Genomic DNA, 17,145 nt, shown 5'->3' with positions numbered 1-17,145 from the left:
CTGAGTGAGGCACGGATACTGGCCACCACCACCAGAACATCCCCCTTCTAGGCTGGACTCTGCGTGGGGTAAGCCATTCTCTAATGGGGGCGAGGGGGATGTCTCCTAAGGGAAATAGGGGAAGAGAGTTGGAGGGAAAGGGAGTTGGTTGGACCGGAGCTGCAGGGGCGCGGGGAGGAAGCACCCAGCAGTGGCAGAATGGGGGTGTGGGAGCTGATAAAAGCTTACACGTCTCTTCACTCATTCAATCCAGGGCTGAGAACTCGGCTGGCACCATTTCCGGTCTCACTCAGGGGTGGCCTTGGCAACATTCAGCAAAGGGCCTCAGTCCCAGGGAAGGACTCCTCTCCAGCTTTTCCAGGTAGGGTCACTTCTCCGCGCACAGCACGAGGGATTTGATTGCTGTTTGGGGGACGCGGACGTGCACTCGAGTTCCCATTCTGGTGCTGACTTGTCAGGTGACCTTAGAAAATTATATCCCCACCTTAGACTGTTTCCTTGATGGTAAAATGATAGAGGTGTATTAAATGAGAGATTTTCTATCTGTTCCTTGGAGCCTGAGGGCTCCACAGAGGAATCTGGGCTGCCTGGAAGAGAGGACATAGGTAACATGAATTCAGCTTTTACCTGACTTATGAATATGGGTTCCTTTGAGGGTAAAAAGCATTCTGCTCTCTAAAAAAATTAAAAAACAAACAAACAAACCCAAACACTGGGTTATAAGAGCTGCCACTCATTAAGCTCTTACAATGCACCAGGCACATTATTCTTTTTTTTTTTTTTTCTGTAAGTGTTTTATTTATCATTGAAGAAAAAACACAGCAGCAAGTTCTGTGTTGGCTTCAATAAGACCAAATAGTTAATCTTTAACATAGCTACTACACTCCAAAATTGAAGTCAACACAGTCATTACTACAAATTACTTATTGAAAGAATCTATTCTGAAGAGAAAGGAAATTAGGAAAAAGAATTTAAACAATTCCTCCAAACCACACATTTATAAATATTGTCATATTTAAAATGCTTGAAAGGCATGAATTCTCCATAAATGGAAAAGCAGTTTGCTATTGGCAACAGAAAAAACTCAGCCACAGTTTACCAAATGCTTTAAAATTTAAAAGCTATATCTGTTTTGGATTCACACTCCAGCAGTATTCTCGTCATTATAATGACGACCGCAAGTTGGTTTATACTCACCTTCTTTCAAGTAAAATCTACCAAAAACTCCACTGTATCCAATAGGCACATTATTCTTAACAACTTCACCAAGCAGGTTGAATTATCCCATTTGAAGATAATAATAATAATAAGCACTTCCATATATTTTATTAATTTACTTAAATCCTCACAAAAAACCCATCTTACAGATGAAAAATGGGAAAACAGAGGCATTAGGATCTTGAATAAGGTCACCGGGCTAGGATTAGAACCTACCCAATGTGCTCCCCTTTCCCTTCACACTCTTACTTGGGATCTACTGCATTGGAGACAGCCCCTTTCCATCCAAATGGGTTGCATTCATTAAGAAGTTTTTGAGCATCGACCACATAGCAGGCATTGTGTAAGGCACTGAAGACCCAGAAATAATGCTCAGGCTCTAACCTCGACAAACTGTCCTCCTCCAAGTACTTTAACATCTCTGAGCCTCCATTATCTATGCAATAACAGTAACTACAATTCTTCTATCAGAGGTTGTATGGATTACATTAGATGGTGGTGGAGAAAAAGTATTTTGTATAAGTTAAATTGCATAGCATGTTGGTTGGTGCAGTTATTAATTTGGCTGGAGAAAAGACTAATCAGAGCAGATTATAATATACACAGAGTAAGTCTGGGAGGGTGGTGTGTGACTATGGTTCGAAGAAGACATCACAAGATAAAAGATGAGTCCAGAAGGAAGGTGAACCGGGAAAGGAACCCCTGGGGCACTGGAGGGTAGAAAGCAGAGCTAGGACTTCCCTGGAGGGTCAGTGATTAAGACTCCAAAGCACGGGGTGTGGGTTTGGAGCAGAACTATTTGAGGAATGGTTAGGCAAACAGTTGAGTCCAACTGGGGCTGCCAATGGTTCAACTGGAGTTGAACCCCAGTTCAGTTCAGTTGCTCAGTCATGTCAGATTCTTTGAGATCCCATGGACTGCAGCATGCCAGGCTTCCCTGTCCATCACCATCTCCTGGAGTCTGTTCAAACTCATGTTCATTGAGTTGGTGAACCCCAATTCTCACACTTAAATAACTAAGTCATACTGAGCAGGTTACAAATTAGGAACAACTCAATAAAGTATAGAGATCTCTTCTATACTTCTAAATATTTTTAAAAAATATTTACTAGCCTGTAGTGGGTCTTAGTTTCAGCACACAGGATCTTTCATTGCATTGCAGGTTTAGTTGCCCCTCGGCAGGAATCGAACCTGCGTCCCCTGCATTGCAAGGCAGATTCTTAAGCACTGGGTCACAAGCAAAGTCCCCTATTTTATGTATTAATTCACCAAATCTTTATAATAAGGTTACCAACATTATTTGCATTTTATAAATAAGGAAATTGAGTCCAGGTTGCCCAAACAGTTTATCATTCCTAAGTCTTCTTCCTCTACAAAGTGAGCATAAGCATACCTACCCTGGAGGTTATTGTGAGGGAAGATATGAAAATGTGGCTAAGGTCTTCCCACTCAGACACACCAGGAAACCACTGCTCAGAGAGCCACAGACATCTTTTGTCCCACCTCCCACCCCCTGAGAACCTCTAACAGGACCAGAAGTAGGGTCTCACTGGGGGAACAAAATTTAAATGGGTGCCAAAAAATTATAATAAATTCTGTTTTGAGTGTTAAGTAAAATATTTAAACTTTATAAAATACTATTGTGTTTTAATGTAGCTACTTTCCCACTTTTCAAGAATAACTACTTTTTAGTGTTTTACTATTTAATGTTTTGAGACCGAAAAACAGCCAGTAAAGAATACACAAGACATCTACAGAGAGGAACACGCTTTTTCGCTTTGCCTCAGGGAAGGTGTTGATTTCTAGTCTAGTCCAGAAAAAATCCTGCCCTCCCTCCTACTTCTCTAGCTCCTCTGCCATTATCTTCCAGTTCCCTTTATCTGCTTTACAAAACTTCTACATTCTCCCAAGGGATTGGACTTCAGGCTCCAGTTGTGTTGGTAAGATTTACCCCTGTTGATGCGTTTAGTTCTAGTTCATTTTTCACTGCTTTATGTAGTTCTTTGTAGGCATGTACTATAACTTAGCTATGTATTTTCCAGTTGATGGACTTTTGTGGTTGGTGGTGATTTTTTTTGCTATTTCAAAAATGCTGAAATTGACAGTCTTGAACATTTTCAGGCGCGGAATTGGTGCAATCCAGAGCAGTGACTCTCTTTAGCTTCATTAGATTTTGGGAAACTGCTCACCACAGTGTTTGCGCCAACTCCCCCCTCCCCCCCCATCACAGCGCTGACCATTTGCCTTCCACACCTCTCCAATACTCAGTGTTGTCAGGTTCATTTTTTGGCTGATCTGATGGTAGCGAAACTTGCCTTTCTGTGGATGCTGTTGAGGTTAAACATCTGTTCAAAGGATTATTGACCATTTTCTTTCATGCCTGACATTTTTCTTATTCGGAGGCTCTCTTCTTTATCTTGAGGAATCTTACCTGAGGTCTGTCTGTTTTATGATCTTCTCAAAGAACTAGTTTCGGTCTTTGTCAGAGTTTCTTATTTTCAGTTGCTTTACAGTGTCATCAGTTTCTGCTCTTATTATTTCTGCCTTCCACCTTCTCTGTATTTTTGCTGTTGCTCTTTGTCTAATTTCATGAGTTGGATGTTTAGCTTGCCGAGTAAAAAAAGATGTACGACTTGAGAGTCGCAAGTTAAGTTCTACTTGCAGGGAAATGAGGATTGCGGCCCAGGAGGCAGCATCTCAGATAGCTCTGAGAATCTGCTCCGAAGGCACAGTTGGGAAAAGCCAATATATAAGGTTTTGGTGAAGGGGCAGTTGAATAGCATGAAGTACTCCTTCTACAAAAGGTTTTTTGTTAATCATGAGGATCTGATGTCACTGTGTGGGAATTTAGTGCTTCTCTAGATATGAGGAGATGCAAGGATGGAGATCATAAAACCCATTCCTGAAAACATCCAACTCTCTAAAGGCCTGTCCCACCAGATTCCCTGGAGCACAGAGCGCCTCACCCCACCCTGATCTCCCTCAGGGGCTGTTGAAGGTCAACAGCTGTAGCAGCAGGGGTTCAGTCTCCATAGAGGCAGGTGGCAAATGCCTTTGTTGTTCATTCACTGGCAATGCTCTTGGTAAATGACAATTTGTAGTTGACCTGACCCCCTTGTGGTCATAAATCTGACCATACTATGGGGGGCATTTCATGACCATTTTGTCCCGTGTTGCTAGGAAGGCTCGTTCCCAGTTCTGAAGAAGGTGTTTGTTGATAAGACATTCAATGTGCTGTTACTGGACTAGGTCTTAATAGTCAAAGATCTCTGGACACCTGTCTTCTAGTTATGGTCCAAGACAGTATTTCCTCCCATTCCATCTTTTCATAGCTCGAGTTACACTATTACAATCATTGATCATATATTGAGCTACACATTTGATCAACTGCTTCAAGTCTAGTCATCATTTTCATTGGAGGCTCAGTCATACACTTATTATACAAGAAATAATAATCTTGTGAAACAAGCAAAATACAAATGGTATAGTTAATAACATTAGTGGAATTAAAAGTAAATATTTTAGCCATGAGTCTCCCACACCAAACCAGTTTCTTTTTTTTTTTTAAGATCGTCAAGACTAGGGAATGGGTCTCTTAAAGCAGAAATCTGATTTTTCATTTGGGTCATCAAATGTGTTACATTGAAAGGATTTACCAGGTATGAAAATACAGCATTCACTTTGAATTACAGTATAGACATCTCCCTGAGATGCTGTAAGGCCTTGAGGTTGTGTAGCACTTCCTTTCTCATCATAGAGATCTCAGAAGTCAATAGGCTAATAGCCCAATTACTATCATTTAAAGCTTATGAAAGTTGTTAAGGCTTAGATATGATCAATTACATCCTCCAACCCTGTTGAAGGTACACACACACATACAAAAGCTGATAAATGGTCACACTAGTAGAATACAGATCTTTGACCCACTGGGATCATACCAATGATAGATTGGTTGGGGTTACCTCTAATTTGTTAACAAGTATGATCTTAAATTCATAGGAATTCCAGACTACAGCTTCGTATCCATCCCTGTAGATGTCAAGGCCATAAATTAGTGCCACAAATCCACTGAGTTCCATACTAATCACTCTCTAAGGGTAATAAGAGGCATAGTTCATAAAGCACCAAGCCTTGTCTCATAATTACAAGGTTGATCATTTTTAGTATGATTTAACCATTCCCAACATAGAGGAGCCTTTAAACTTAAATGACAATAGCCTGGTATTAACCATGTACATCCTCCCCATAATTGTGGGAGTTTTCCTCTTAATAGATGAGAAGTTAATGTTTTATTGAGACTTAGCTGATCCCTCGATTGAGTTTAAATGACCCTAAGAGAAAACTTAAATCTATGGCCAGCATCAGAGCAGGTATTATTAATTGGCCAGGTGAGAGGATCCCATCTAGTAATATTATGAATAGATAGAACAGGACTGAACACTTATCTAAAATAAATTTCCTAGGGGGTATCCAATCAGAGCCCTAGAGAACAGAAATCCACCAAGGGAACCCAGGAGTACTAGGCACGGGTAATTGGCCACAAACCAACAATTGGATTGAGTTTTAAACTAGCATAGTTTAAACCATGATAGAAAACATTTGATTGATAGGTATAAGTCCAGGGAATCAAGAAAACGTTATAAATGATCACACAAGTCAGCATCTTGGGCAAACTGTCTGCTTCTGATGTCATCGTCTTCTTGTCCTGGTGTAGTGTAGTTTTCTCTGTTTGAGCATCGTTTTAAGGTGAGTTTGAGGTCAGTAGGCCTCTCTATAGGCCAGTCCAGCTTAGGGGCCTTTGGAAGTGGGAGTTAACCTGAGTCAGTTTCCTTTCAATTTCATTAGGCATGAGCTAGTTAAGAGTACCTGATAGAAAGGTCCTTCCATCCAGGTTAGAGAGAGTACCTTAAATTATGTCTTCTTCCAGTCTTGTTTGCAGGTCATGTGTGAGGCATCTGATCTTCATCCAGAGACAGATTACTTACTGAGATAAGCTTCAGAAACAGCCCTAGAGTGTCCTTCAATAATTCAGTTAAACTTTACATTACTATACCCTAACAGCAAAGAACTACCCAGGAAATGAGTCTCAGTAGGTACAGACCTCCATTAACAAACGGGGATTTAACATTCATTGAAACATCTCTTTCTCCCTAAAGAAAGAAAGTGAAGTCACTCAGTCGTGTCTGACTCTGTGATCCCAAGGACTGTAGCCAGGCTCCTCTGTCCATGAAATTTTTCAGGCAGGAGTACTGGAGTGGGTTGCCATTTCCTTCTCCAGGGGGATCTTCCCAACCCAGGGATCGAACCTGGGTCTCCCACATTGGAGGCAGACACTTTACCATCTGAGCCACCATGGAAGAAGCCCCTTCTCCCTAAAATCACCATCATTTTTACCAAATATAACCTAATTAAGACCTGTTTGTAATATAGGTCTGGTCTCAATAAACTTGGCATGATTTATATAACCAAAATTGATCATAGACTTTTTTGCTTTGCTGAGACTTTCATAGTCTCAGACTGAACTTTTAAAATAAAATCTTTCAGGACTAGGAAAGTCATGCCAAAGGCTTATCACAGATTTTGCCTAACAGATCTAAGTAAATTCCTCCCTTCTCAAGGTCTCCAAAATCCCTTGAGATTTCTGTACCTGTTATTGAGATAACCTTCCTGACTTATCTGATAAAGTTACTGGAAACTAAGAGCTTCCAATCTCTGGAGGGTTCAGACAGAGAGAAAAGATAAATGTTTCAATTTGTTTATAAAATATAACTTTACCAAATTACTGCCATAATTAGTTTGAGGGAAATTTTTTTTTTTTACACCTGGAAAACACAGATTCAAATCAGTAATTTTTCAGATAGAAACCATAAAAGTTATAAGCATATTTACCAGTTCATTCAGTCCTTTTGTGAAGTCAGCAGGTTTTCTATTAGAATCCTTACTCAGTTCAGAAACTGGTATTTATTCAAAAGTCCTTTTTATAAATCTTCTTGAAGAGGCAAAACTTGGTTAATGCTATGACAATATAGAGATAGTAACTAGAATTATGCCTGATAACATTTTACCCAAACATATCAGAATTTTAGGAACTCCATACAGTTTCTAGGGTATCTATATTAGTAACATTTACCATATAATATAACCTGAGACTTATTACTCACTTGACAACATTCCCCCATGTAATTCTGTATACAAAATGAGCAAAATTAGTGTAATATCTCTCTTTGGGATGTTTCAGGGGCCCTCTGAAGAATCCAGAAGTTAGCTAGAAATCTTTTTCATTAGAATGATTTAGGAAGTTTTGTCAACAAAAAGGTTTAGAACTCAGTCAGATAGAATTTTCATTGTGAAACAATAGCTAGTCACTTAGTCAAAGTAACGATAAAAGATTTTAGAACAGATCATTTAAGAGAGAAAGAAAAACTTAGTCCTGACTATGTACAAAACTCTTTCTTCATGGCTCACTTTTCACAAACCTTATCACTTCCTGTATCCATTACTGTGTTCTTCCATCCTAAAAAGCCACCTGTAAGTCAGACTTACTTCCTTTTCCCTTCACAAAATGCAATTCCATTCCTCATACCTTCTTTACTGAAAACGAACTTCTTACTTCCCTTAAGCAACCAAGAATTGACTTTTATATTAGCATTTTATAGATTGGTGACCATAAATACCAGTGATAATTTCTAAAACTTTTGCTTTCTTAGAGAGAGCATTTTAGGATGGCCCCAAACATCATTCATTTTTAATCCCAGAACTCTTTAGTTTCTCTGTAAGAAGAAATTAGTGTTCAGTTGTAAATGTTTCAAAATCTTATTTTATTTGGAAATGACTTAGCTATTCAATACGCTTCCAACACTTAATTTAGCACAACCCTTAGAAGTTCAAGTTACCCCAATCTGGAGAGACTATTTTAGACAGACATTCCTAAAGAATAATTATTCTTAACATTTTTTTAGAAGTTTCTTCACTCAAGGTAATTTCCTTGCTGACAAACTTGTAACAGATATAGTAATATTTAACTTATATTAAACCTACATACAATGAAAATACTCTGCTTAATTCCCAAACTCAGTTATGAATACTAGTTGTTTAAAAAAAAATGGTTGGAATAAGATTTTAAAAGGCTTTGTTCCCATTTTTTTTTTTTTCCCCTTTTGGTTTCAGAAATTAGAGATGGTCTAGAGTGATCCAGAGAGCTCTGGTCTAAAGGTATAGGAGAAGTTATTTCCTCAGGGCAAGAATTCTTGAAAAGATAATTTTTTTCCTCAAGTTTTCTCCGGAGTCTAAAGAATATTGTGACCACATTGTCAAAAATAGTATTTTTCTGTGATCATAGTTTTATAGCCAGAATTTAGACCAGATAGTGCCCAAATTGGCCCTTGTAACAAGTGCAGATTGGTCTCAGCAGGGATTGTCCCTCTAGGGAAGTGGAGGTCTTAGTTTGATCAGCCCCAGGCTGTTGATTATAGGAGGAAGTCCTGGACATAAGGGAACCTTAGTTCATTTTCCTATCCTATTGTCAATAAAGATCTAATATTTTTAGGACATTTTTCTTGTTATAGCTATAGATTGACTAGTCAAAAAAAATTTTGTCTTTCCAAGGGGTTCCCAGGGGGAGTGTGGAACCTTAGAGTGAGCAATTCCCGTATTAGCTGGAGCAGTATGTACCACATGTCTGCACACTCAAACCAAACCAAACCAGAACTTCACCTGCCAGGAGTCACACTCTGAAACAAAAGGCAAAGAGATGCCCAGAAATCAAAAGCCAAATGGCATAAATGCCAAACGTGACTTCGCAGTTACACTAGACCTGCGGCCTGGCCGAGTCAGGGCTAGCAGCCTTTTTCAGTTCTGATAGTTTCAAGCAATTTCTTGTTGGTTTCCTGTGAAGAAGTTACTCTATCATTTCCTCTTTTAGATGCTTCTAGATACCAGTCAAAGTAAGCCTGGCCAGCCTTTTCTAATTGTGCATGCAAAAATATCAATTTTGAAATATCAAAAGAACCCCAATTGGGCCATTTTAGGTTGAGATCTCTTTTAGTATAATTTTTTTTAATTAACTAGGTACTTGCAAGTATGACCTCCGTAGGAATTGTACATGAATCTGGCTGGAGTGTTAGTCAGAGGCTGGTTTTCTAACACCCCTCTGTTTCTGTTTTTGAGAGATTCCATTTCCCATTTTAAGCTGAATTTATCAGGGATAAAAATCACTGGCAAACTTGGGTAGTGGGCCCATGTGCTGCTTGTAAGCTTAACTCCTCCAGGAGTCACCCCAGAGCCGTTTCAGCTCGTGTCTTGGATTCTGCCTCCGGCAATCTAAGACCACCGTGGCTGTTCAGGTCGCTGAATGGCCAGTTCTTCTGTGTGCCCCCCAGATGAGCAAGTATTTTAATTAACGAGTGGATTTCCCTATGGGACCACTGCACAGTATGAGGACTAGGCCTCCACCACTCCCGTAAATTTCTCAGTCACCTGAGAAAACCGAAACTGGCCGGGAGGAGTCTTGTCCCTTTTCTTCGGAGCAAAACTCTCATGTAGTCTCCTCATTTTTATCCTGACAAATTCTATAATGGCAGTCGAACTGAGGAAAAGTGTCAGATCAGCCTCTTACTTAACCACTTAGCTAAGACCATTCAGTCCCCTACAATGGGGCAACCTCAGCGTCTTTCAGCCGAGTCCTAGGTGTTCCTGGATTTTTTCCCCCAGTTGAGCCCCTCTACCCAGTACCTTTCCACTGGGTGGGTAATTCCCCCGGCATGTTTCAGCCAGGCCCCCACCCGGTATCTTTTGCCTGGGTGGGGATTTCTCGGTATCTTTCATCCAAGCCCCACTCGTGTCTAGAACATGAGTGGATATGCCCCAGATGTTCCACCCGGGCCCCCTGCCAGTATCTTTCCTACTGGAAGGGGGCAGGTAACCTCCTCCACGGCCAAATAAAACTCAGAATCTCAACCAAAACAGGAGATTTGAGAACTAGTAGAGACTTGCCTAAATTCGTCTACGCTCCCCGAGGAGGCGGATGGACGCAACGGGCCGCAGCTGCTACCAAAACTCGGGTTCCTGGTAGAGTCCAGGAAGGAAGTCCACTCTGGGTCCCTTCGTGGTCGCCATAACTGTTCACTAAAAGAGACGTACATCTTGAGAGTTGCAAGTTAAGTTTTATTTGGGACAAAATGAGGACTGCAGCCCAGGAGGCAGCATCTCAGATAGCTCTGAGAGACTTCTCCAAAGCGGCAGTGGGGGAAAGGCAATATATAAGGTTCTGGAGAAAGTGAAAGTGAAGTCGCTCAGTCGTGTCCGACTCTTTGCGACCCCATGGACTCAAGTCTACCAGGCTCCTCGGTCCATGGGATTCTCCAGGCAAGAATACTGGAGTGGGTTGCCATTTCCTTCTCCGGGGGATCTTCCAGACCCAGGGATCGAACCCAGGTCTCCCGCATTGGAGGCAATCGCTTTAACCTCTGAGCCACCAAACTAATCGCTGAGACATCACTAGATTCAAAGCCGAGTTAGGTTCTAGAGAAGGAGGAGTTCAATACCATGAAGCACTCATTTTGCAAAAGGTTTTTTGTTAGCTATGAGGATCTATCTGATGTCACCATGAAGGGATTTAGTGCTTCCCTAGATAAGAGGAGATGCAAGGATTGAGATCATAAAATCCATTCCTAAAAACATCCAACTATCTAAAGACCTGTCCCACCAGATTCCCTGGAGCACAGAGCGCCTCACTTCACCCTGAGCTCCCTCAGGGGCTGTTGAAGGTCAACAGCTATAGCAGCAGGGGTTCAATTGTAGAGGCAGATGGCAAATGCCTTTGCTGTTCATTCACTGGCAATGCTCTTGGTAAGTGACCATTTTTAGTTGCCATGATGATGCCTGATTTTTTTTAAAGTTTATTGGACCATTTAAAAAGTCTCTATTGAACTTGTTACAATGTTGCTTCTATTGTTTATGTCTGGCCTTTTGGCAGATGAAGCTTGTGGGATCTTAGCTTCCCAACAAGGGATTGAACCTGCCCCCCTTCATTGGAAGGTGAACCACCAGTGAAGTCCTGATGCCTGATTTTTAAAAGTCTAAATTAGATCATTTCCGTTTGTTGTTGTTCAGTCACTCAGTCGTATCCGCCTCTTTGTGACCCCATGGAATGCAGCATGCCAGGCTTCTCTGTCCTTTGCCATCCCCTGAAACTTGCTCAAATTCATGTCCATTGAGTCAGTGATGCCATCCGACCATCTCATCCTCTGTCGTCCCCTTCTCCTCCTGCCTTCAATCTTTCCCATCATCAGGGTCTTTTCCAACGAGTTGGCTCTTCGCATCAGGTGGCCAAAGTATTGGAGCTTCAGCTTCAGCTCCAGTCCTTATAATGAATATTCAGAATTGATTTCCTTTAGGATTGACTGGTTGGATCTCCTTGCCGTTCAACAGACTCTCAAGAGTCTTCTCCAGCACCGCAGTTCAATACCGTTACTCACTTCCTAAATAAAGCTTCAACTCTATTCCTCTCTCTATGCTTACATTACTGTCATTCACAATTTTACTTACACTGTTTTTATACCCTCCAAATCAGTCTCAGTCACTATTATTATTATATTATTATTGCTTTATACAGACATTTGTTTTTATTTACTCATACATTTATCCACTTATTTGTTCACAATTCCTTCTTGTCTTTCTGTCCTTCCCTCTGTGGAGAATTTCCATCTTCTGATGGCATATCCTTTAGACTTCCTTCACTGAAGTTCTGTTAGTGAATAACTCTGTTTGTATTATTTTGAGTGACAGCTAGCTTTTTGCCATCTATCTTCTGGCTATCATTATTGCTCTTTTGGCCAATCTGCTTTTAAATTTCATTGTGATTCCTTTGCAGGTATTGTGTTTTTTTATCTCTGATTGTTTTTAATTTTTTTCTCTTTGTCTTTGGTATTCTGAAGTTTTATTGTAAAAGACTATTGACTTTTATTTATTTATTTCCTGGAGAAAGGCATGGCAACCCAGTCCAGAATTCTTGCCTGGAGAATTCCATGGACAGAGGAACCTGGCAGGCTACAGTCCATGGGGTCACAAAGAATCAGGACAGGACTGAGCAACTGGCACTTCTTTTTCTTTTTTCATTGTATAGCATAGGCAAGTATATTCAATATTCTATAATAACCTATAATGGAAAAGAATCTGGAAAAAATTATATATTATATAATACAATATATTATATTATAGAATAATAATATAAAAAGAATCTGGAAAAAAATTATACACACATATATACACTTAATCACTTTGTTGTACACCTGGAACTAACACAACATTGTAAATCAACTACAGTTTGAAAAAAAAAAAAAAAACCTGCTTGAAGCTCACTGTCCAGGAGAATTTTGGGCAATTCTCCACTAGCATCTCTTTGACTATGACCTTCCCAAAGCCCTCCACCAATTTCTATTCTTCTCTTCTGAAACTCCAATTAGCTATATTTTAAAACTTTTCTTTCGCTCCTTCCTGTCTCTTAACCATTCTTCCATATTTCTCATCTCTCTATCTCCTTGTGCAGCCTTTTGAGAAATTTCCTCAGATCCACTTTCTAGATCAGAGCTTTTTGGCTGGCTAATCTCTTCTGATCTTTCACCTCCTCTTAAGGCTTTCTGTTTTCAATGACTTCATTTTTCACTTCCAGAAATTCTACTTGATTCTTCTTCAAATCTGCCTAGCCTTTCATTAAGTAATCATGGTTTTGATTCCTTATTGTTTAGTCATGTTAAACATATTCAGATTTCCCTGGCAGTCCAGTGGTTAAGATTCCATGCTTCCAGTGCAGGAGGTATGGGTTCGATCCCTGGTCCAAGAACTAAGATCTCGTGCTTCAAGAAAAAGAAAAAGCTTATATATATTCTATAACATAAACCAAAGAGTTATATGAAGTTCTTGGAAGTCTAATTCTACTGTATGACATTTCTGCTAACTCTTCTTCATATTTACTTGTGCATTTTGTAATTCTGCATCATGAGCTCAAATTCCTTGGGCCTTTATATGTGGAAATTTTGTGTGACCTGGATAAGAGAGTATATCCCTCTAGAGAAATTCAAAATTTGCTTTCTAATAATGTCCCTTACAATATTCGGGTGCCCTGTTTGTTTTTCTCAATACTTAGGACATACTTATACTAAAGATGATTCATTATCTGACATTCAAATTTATCTGGACTCCTATATTTTATCTGGCATTTCTACTGGTGTGAAACCCAAGTCTTGTCCAACCATCCCTAAAATGTTGTTAAACCTTCAGCATCTTACTTACCAAAACTGGCAAACAAAACAAAATAAAACACAAATGCAAAATACCCTCCACTTTATCACTCTGGATTCCATTTTTTTTCTTGGTTTTGATTTCCTTTCAGTTTTTTTTAATATAACTTTATTTATTTTTGGTTCTTCTGGGTCTTCATTGCTCTGCAGGCTTTCCTCTAGTTGTGGAGAATGGGGCTACTCTCTAGTTTCAGTGCATGGGCTTTTCAGTGCGGCGGCTTCTCTTGCTGTGGAGCATGGGCTCTAGGGCACGCAGGCTTCAGCAGTTGTAGCTCGCAGGCTCTAGAGCACAGGCTCTAGTTGTGGACCATAGGGTTAGCTACTCCCCAGCATGGGGGATCTTCCCAGATCAGGGATTGAATCCGTGTCTCCGGCATTGGCAGGCGGGTTCTTTACCACTGAACCGCCAGGGAAGCCCTCCTTTCAGTTTCTGACCCTTAGAAGAGTTCCATACTTTCAAAATGAAGTCTTTAGCGTAGTTTTTTGCTTAAAGCCAAAAAGCTTGCAGGTCACTTTTATTTCTTATTTTACTTTATTGAGGTATAATTCTCATGTGACATAATACTGTTTCCATGTGTACAACATAATGATTTGATATTTGTACGTATTAGGAAATGATCACCATAATAAATCATTAACATCCATTATTACACAGTTGCAATTTTTTTCTTATGATGAGCAATTTCAAGATCTATTCTCTTAGCAACTTTCAAATACAGTATTAGTAACTATCCCCAAGACCTTTTTATAATTGAAAGCTTGTACCTTTGACTACCTTCAGGCATTTCATCCACACCACCCTCCCACCAATCCCTGCTTCTGGCAACCACCAAGCTAGTCTCTGTATATCTTTGAATTAGTTTTGGGGTTTTTTTTTTTAGTTCCACATATATATGAGATCATATGGTTTGCAGGCCACCTTGGCTTCTTGATGTACTTTCCTGGTGGCTCAGACGCTAAAGCGCCTGCCTGCAATGCGGGAGACCTGGGTTTGATCCCTGGGTGGGGAAGATCCCCTGGAGAAGGCAATGGCAACCTTGCCTGGAATACTCTTGCCTGGAAAATCCCATGGACAGGACTCTGGTAGGTTACAGTCCATGGGGTCGCAAAGAGTCATACATGACTGACCACTTTTTTCACTTTTTCAACGTCTTGAATTCCCACATGCCTCTCCTAAGACAACCAGTATAGACCTAGTACATCCTCACTAGGATGGAGAAAGGGTAAAATAGAGAGAAAGTGACAAAGTGAAAGTGTGGGCCACAAAGTCGTGTCCGACTCTTTGCAAGCCTGTGGACTGTAGCCTGCCAGGCGCCTCTGTCCATGGGATTCTCCAGGCAAGAATACTGGAGTGAGTTGCCTTGCTCTTCTCCAGGGGATCTTCCCCATCCAGGGACGGAACCTAGGTCTCCTGCATCACAGGCAGTTTTTTTTTTTTTTTTTTTAGTTCTACCACTTTATTGCTACCAACCCATCTCCCACCACCCTCGTGCACACATGCTCAGTCATGTAACCCCATGGACTGCAGCCCGTCAGGCTCCTCTGTCCATGGACCCTTACAGGCAAGAATACTGGAGTGGGTTGCCACTTCCTTCTCCAGCGGGCAGATTCTTTATGATCTGAGACACTAGGGATGCCGCAGAGAGCAGCAAATATGATCCAGCCACACGGGTGAAGAGTTTGGCTAGAGTCAGTGATCATGTGAGGTCATTGCACTGATTAAAAAAGGCTCATCTCTTCTTTTTGTGCTACAGCAAAGACTTCTTGGCAAGCCCAGCAGAAGCCCAGGGACCCATCCCATGGAGATATGCCGGAAGATAGAGGCAGCCAATGGCTCCATCGATGGCTTGAATTTCAACCCCATGAAGGAGTACATGATCCTAAGCGGTCCCCAAAAGATAGCTATCGCAGTGCTGTGCACCCTCCTGGGCCTGCTGAGTGCTCTGGAGAACCTGGTTGTTCTCTACCTCATCGCTTCCTCACACCGGCTCCGCAAGAAGCCCTCCTACCTGTTCATTGGCAGCTTGGCTGGGGCCGACTTTCTGGCCAGTGTGGTCTTTGCCTCCAGCTTTATACATTTCCACGTCTTCGATGGCGTGGATTCCAAAGCTGTCTTCCTGCTGAAGATCGGCAGCGTGACTCTGACCTTCACGGCCTCCCTAGGAAGCCTGCTGCTGACTGCCATCGACCGCTACCTCTGTCTGCGCTACCCGCCTAACTACAAAGCTCTACTCACCCGCAGGAGGGCACTGGTGACCCTGGGCATCATGTGGGTGCTCGCCGCACTGGTGTCCTACCTGCCCCTCATGGGATGGACCTGCTGTCCCAGGCCCTGCTCTGAGCTTTTCCCCCTGATCCCCAATGACTATCTGCTGAGCTGGCTCCTGTTGATTGCCGTCCTCTTCTCGGGCATCATCTACACCTACACACACGTCCTGTGGAAGGCCCACCAGCACGTAGCCAGCTTGGCTGAGCGCCGGGACAGACATCTGTCTGGAATGGCCCGGATGAGGTTGGATGTGCGGTTGGCCAAGACCCTGGGGATGCTCCTGGCTGTGCTCTTCATATTCTGGTTCCCGGTACTGGCTCTCATGGTCTACAGCCTGGCTGCCAGGCTAAGCGACCAGGTCAGGAAGGTCTTCGCCTTCTGCTCCTTGCTCTGCCTTGTCAACTCCATGGTCAACCCCATTATCTATGCCCTGCGGAGTGGGGAGATCCGGTCCTCTGCCCACCACCGTCTGGCCCACTGGAAGAAGTGCGTGAGGGGCCTCGGGCCAGAAGGAAAAGGAGAAATCCCCAGGTCCTCAGTCACTGAGACAGAGGCTGATGTGAAAACCACTCCGGGGCTAGATTCCAGAGAGCTATCCTGACCTGATGAGCTCTGATCACTGATGTGATCACTTTCACAGTGTGAAATAAGTCAAGTCAGAAGTCATTTCACTTCCCCGGAGGAGGAAGAGTGGCCTTGATCCTCTCATCTGACTTGAACCAGCCCTAGAGGCCTGGACACTTAGCCCTTTCCACGGAGTGTTGGTACTGACCTCTGGGAGGCAGCCTGGTCATGCCTGTCTGCATGACCTGATCACAGTCTGTTGGATAGCCAGGCCCTGTGAGGGGTGGCAAGGTGGGCAGGGGGCAAGAGGCAGGAAGCCTGGGACAGGCTCAGTGCAGGTCAGAACCACCTTCCCAATAAGACAGCTTCGTGCCTGAATTCTCCAGAGACCCCAGGAGCCAGGTGGAGCTTTTATGCTCAGCAGTGAGGGACCTGGAGGAGATCTAGGAAGAATGGATCATTCTCCTGGGATCTCAGGATATCAGATGGGATAGCTGGCCAGCCCTTCTTCCTGCTTAATTGTTAGGGGCCTCCTTGGTTCTAGAACTATGAAAGGCCCTACCTGAAGGTCACCCTTCCCACAGAGGGCCAAGAATTAAAATGTGATGAGGATCAAGGATGTCTATCCATCTCTTGCAGAGGTGACTGAGAAGCCTCCAGTTCAGAGCATCTTATTATTGGGGCAATGGCCCTCTTTGACACCCTGATAATCCCCACTCACAATCACAGTGTCTCCTAGGGACCTGGGGAATACAGAGGAGGCTGGGATTGCTTGAGATGCAGAATCTTCAGAGAATT

At 42.2% G+C, this 17,145-nt stretch overlaps 1 protein-coding gene across 1 annotated transcript; it reads left to right on the top strand.

Moving 5' to 3' along the window:
• Positions 1–277: 277 nt before the first annotated feature.
• On the top strand, positions 278–16,384 carry CNR2 (cannabinoid receptor 2). Its single transcript, XM_065927775.1, has 2 exons — positions 278–361; positions 15,269–16,384. The coding sequence occupies exon 2, from the start codon at positions 15,314–15,316 to the stop codon at positions 16,382–16,384; it is 1,071 nt and encodes a 356-aa protein (XP_065783847.1). The 5' UTR covers positions 278–361; positions 15,269–15,313.
• The last annotated feature ends 761 nt before the right edge of the window (positions 16,385–17,145 follow it).

This window comes from Muntiacus reevesi, chromosome 3 (assembly GCF_963930625.1).
Source record: "Muntiacus reevesi chromosome 3, mMunRee1.1, whole genome shotgun sequence".
In the NCBI taxonomy this organism is placed as follows: Eukaryota; Metazoa; Chordata; class Mammalia; order Artiodactyla; family Cervidae; genus Muntiacus; species Muntiacus reevesi.
The sequence above is the reverse complement of the archived record's forward strand: the minus strand, read 5'-3'. Positions and strand labels throughout refer to the sequence as shown.